The following is a 1,139-nucleotide window of genomic DNA, read 5'->3' as shown; positions in this document are numbered from 1 at the left end:
AGACTCACCCCACTTCTTCGCCAGTGCCCCGAACCCCTCACACTCTCCACCCCTCGCTCCTCTCCCCTCACACTCTCCACCCCTCGCTCCTCTCCCCTCACTCCTCTCCCCTCACACTCTCCACCCCTCGCTCCTCTCCCCTCACTCCTCTCCCCTCACACTCTGTCCATCCTTCCTTCCTATTTTCTCACACCTTGTTCTTCCTCTCTCCGCTTTTTTCCACCAACTCCCTCTCTCCCTCGTGTTATTTCTCTCTCTGATCCTTTTCTCTCCTCCCTCCCTCCTTGTGTGTATTATGTCCCTCCCTTCCCAGCCGATCGCCTCTCCTTACCGTATTCCATGAGGGAGGTGGATTCCCAGCTGGGGTCCCTGCCCCTGAACTGTTCCCACAGGGAGGCATAGTGATACTTGGAGTCCACCCAGCCGGAGCTAGCCGCCAGTGCGATGATGTCGAAGATGATAGCGAGGAGCAGCAGCAAAGGCAGGATCCATTTACAGCGAGGGAAGGCGAGTCCGCACTTAAACATGGCCAAACAGGACCGAGACCGCTCCAAGAGGCAGAGAGAGAAACTGGCAGCTGCCTGGTTAGCTCAAACCCACAGCGAGTGCCTCTCCCAGGTCAGACTGTGAGAGCTCAGCAACACTCACAGCCTTTGGTTTGTCTCACTCACTCAGTCCACACCCCAAACCTGTCGAGGCACAGGGAGGGGCAACTACACAACAACTGTTTAAAGGCATGACACACACTTCGCCCAGAATTAAGTTACAGCCTCTTTCTGTTAACCCTTCCCTAGCTCAAACTTTCCAAAGTTAGTGCCTGGCCACAGAACCCTTAACAGCTTTTGGCCAATCCCACTTACAGCTGTCCGAGTGAGCATCACATCTTAACATCGATTTTCTCCTGCTTTTCCACATTGTCCAATGAACCTGGAATGGTGCAGCTCCAACTACACTCGAGAAGCTTGACACCACACAGGACAAAGCAGCCCGCTTGATTGGCACCACATTCACAAACGTCCACTCTCTCCACCACCAAACACTCAGTAGTAGCAATGTGTACTATCTACGAGTTCTGAGGAAGGGTCACCAGACCTGAAACATTAACTCCAAGTTCTCTCCTCAGATGCTGCCAGACCTGC

At 53.7% G+C, this 1,139-nt stretch overlaps 1 protein-coding gene across 1 annotated transcript in view; it reads right to left on the bottom strand.

Moving 5' to 3' along the window:
- The window catches only part of LOC122552605 (p53 apoptosis effector related to pmp22), a 22,057-nt gene extending 21,352 nt beyond the window's left edge, over positions 1-705 (bottom strand). The window contains exon 1 of the mRNA XM_043695355.1: positions 332-705. Within this exon, the coding sequence (XP_043551290.1) occupies positions 332-527 (196 nt within the window). The 5' untranslated portion in view covers positions 528-705. The remainder of the gene's footprint in view (positions 1-331) is intronic.
- Positions 706-1,139: the final 434 nt, after the last annotated feature.

Source organism: Chiloscyllium plagiosum, chromosome 9 (genome assembly GCF_004010195.1).
Source record: "Chiloscyllium plagiosum isolate BGI_BamShark_2017 chromosome 9, ASM401019v2, whole genome shotgun sequence".
Classification (NCBI taxonomy): domain Eukaryota; kingdom Metazoa; phylum Chordata; class Chondrichthyes; order Orectolobiformes; family Hemiscylliidae; genus Chiloscyllium; species Chiloscyllium plagiosum.
This window is presented reverse-complemented; position numbering and strand designations above follow the sequence as displayed.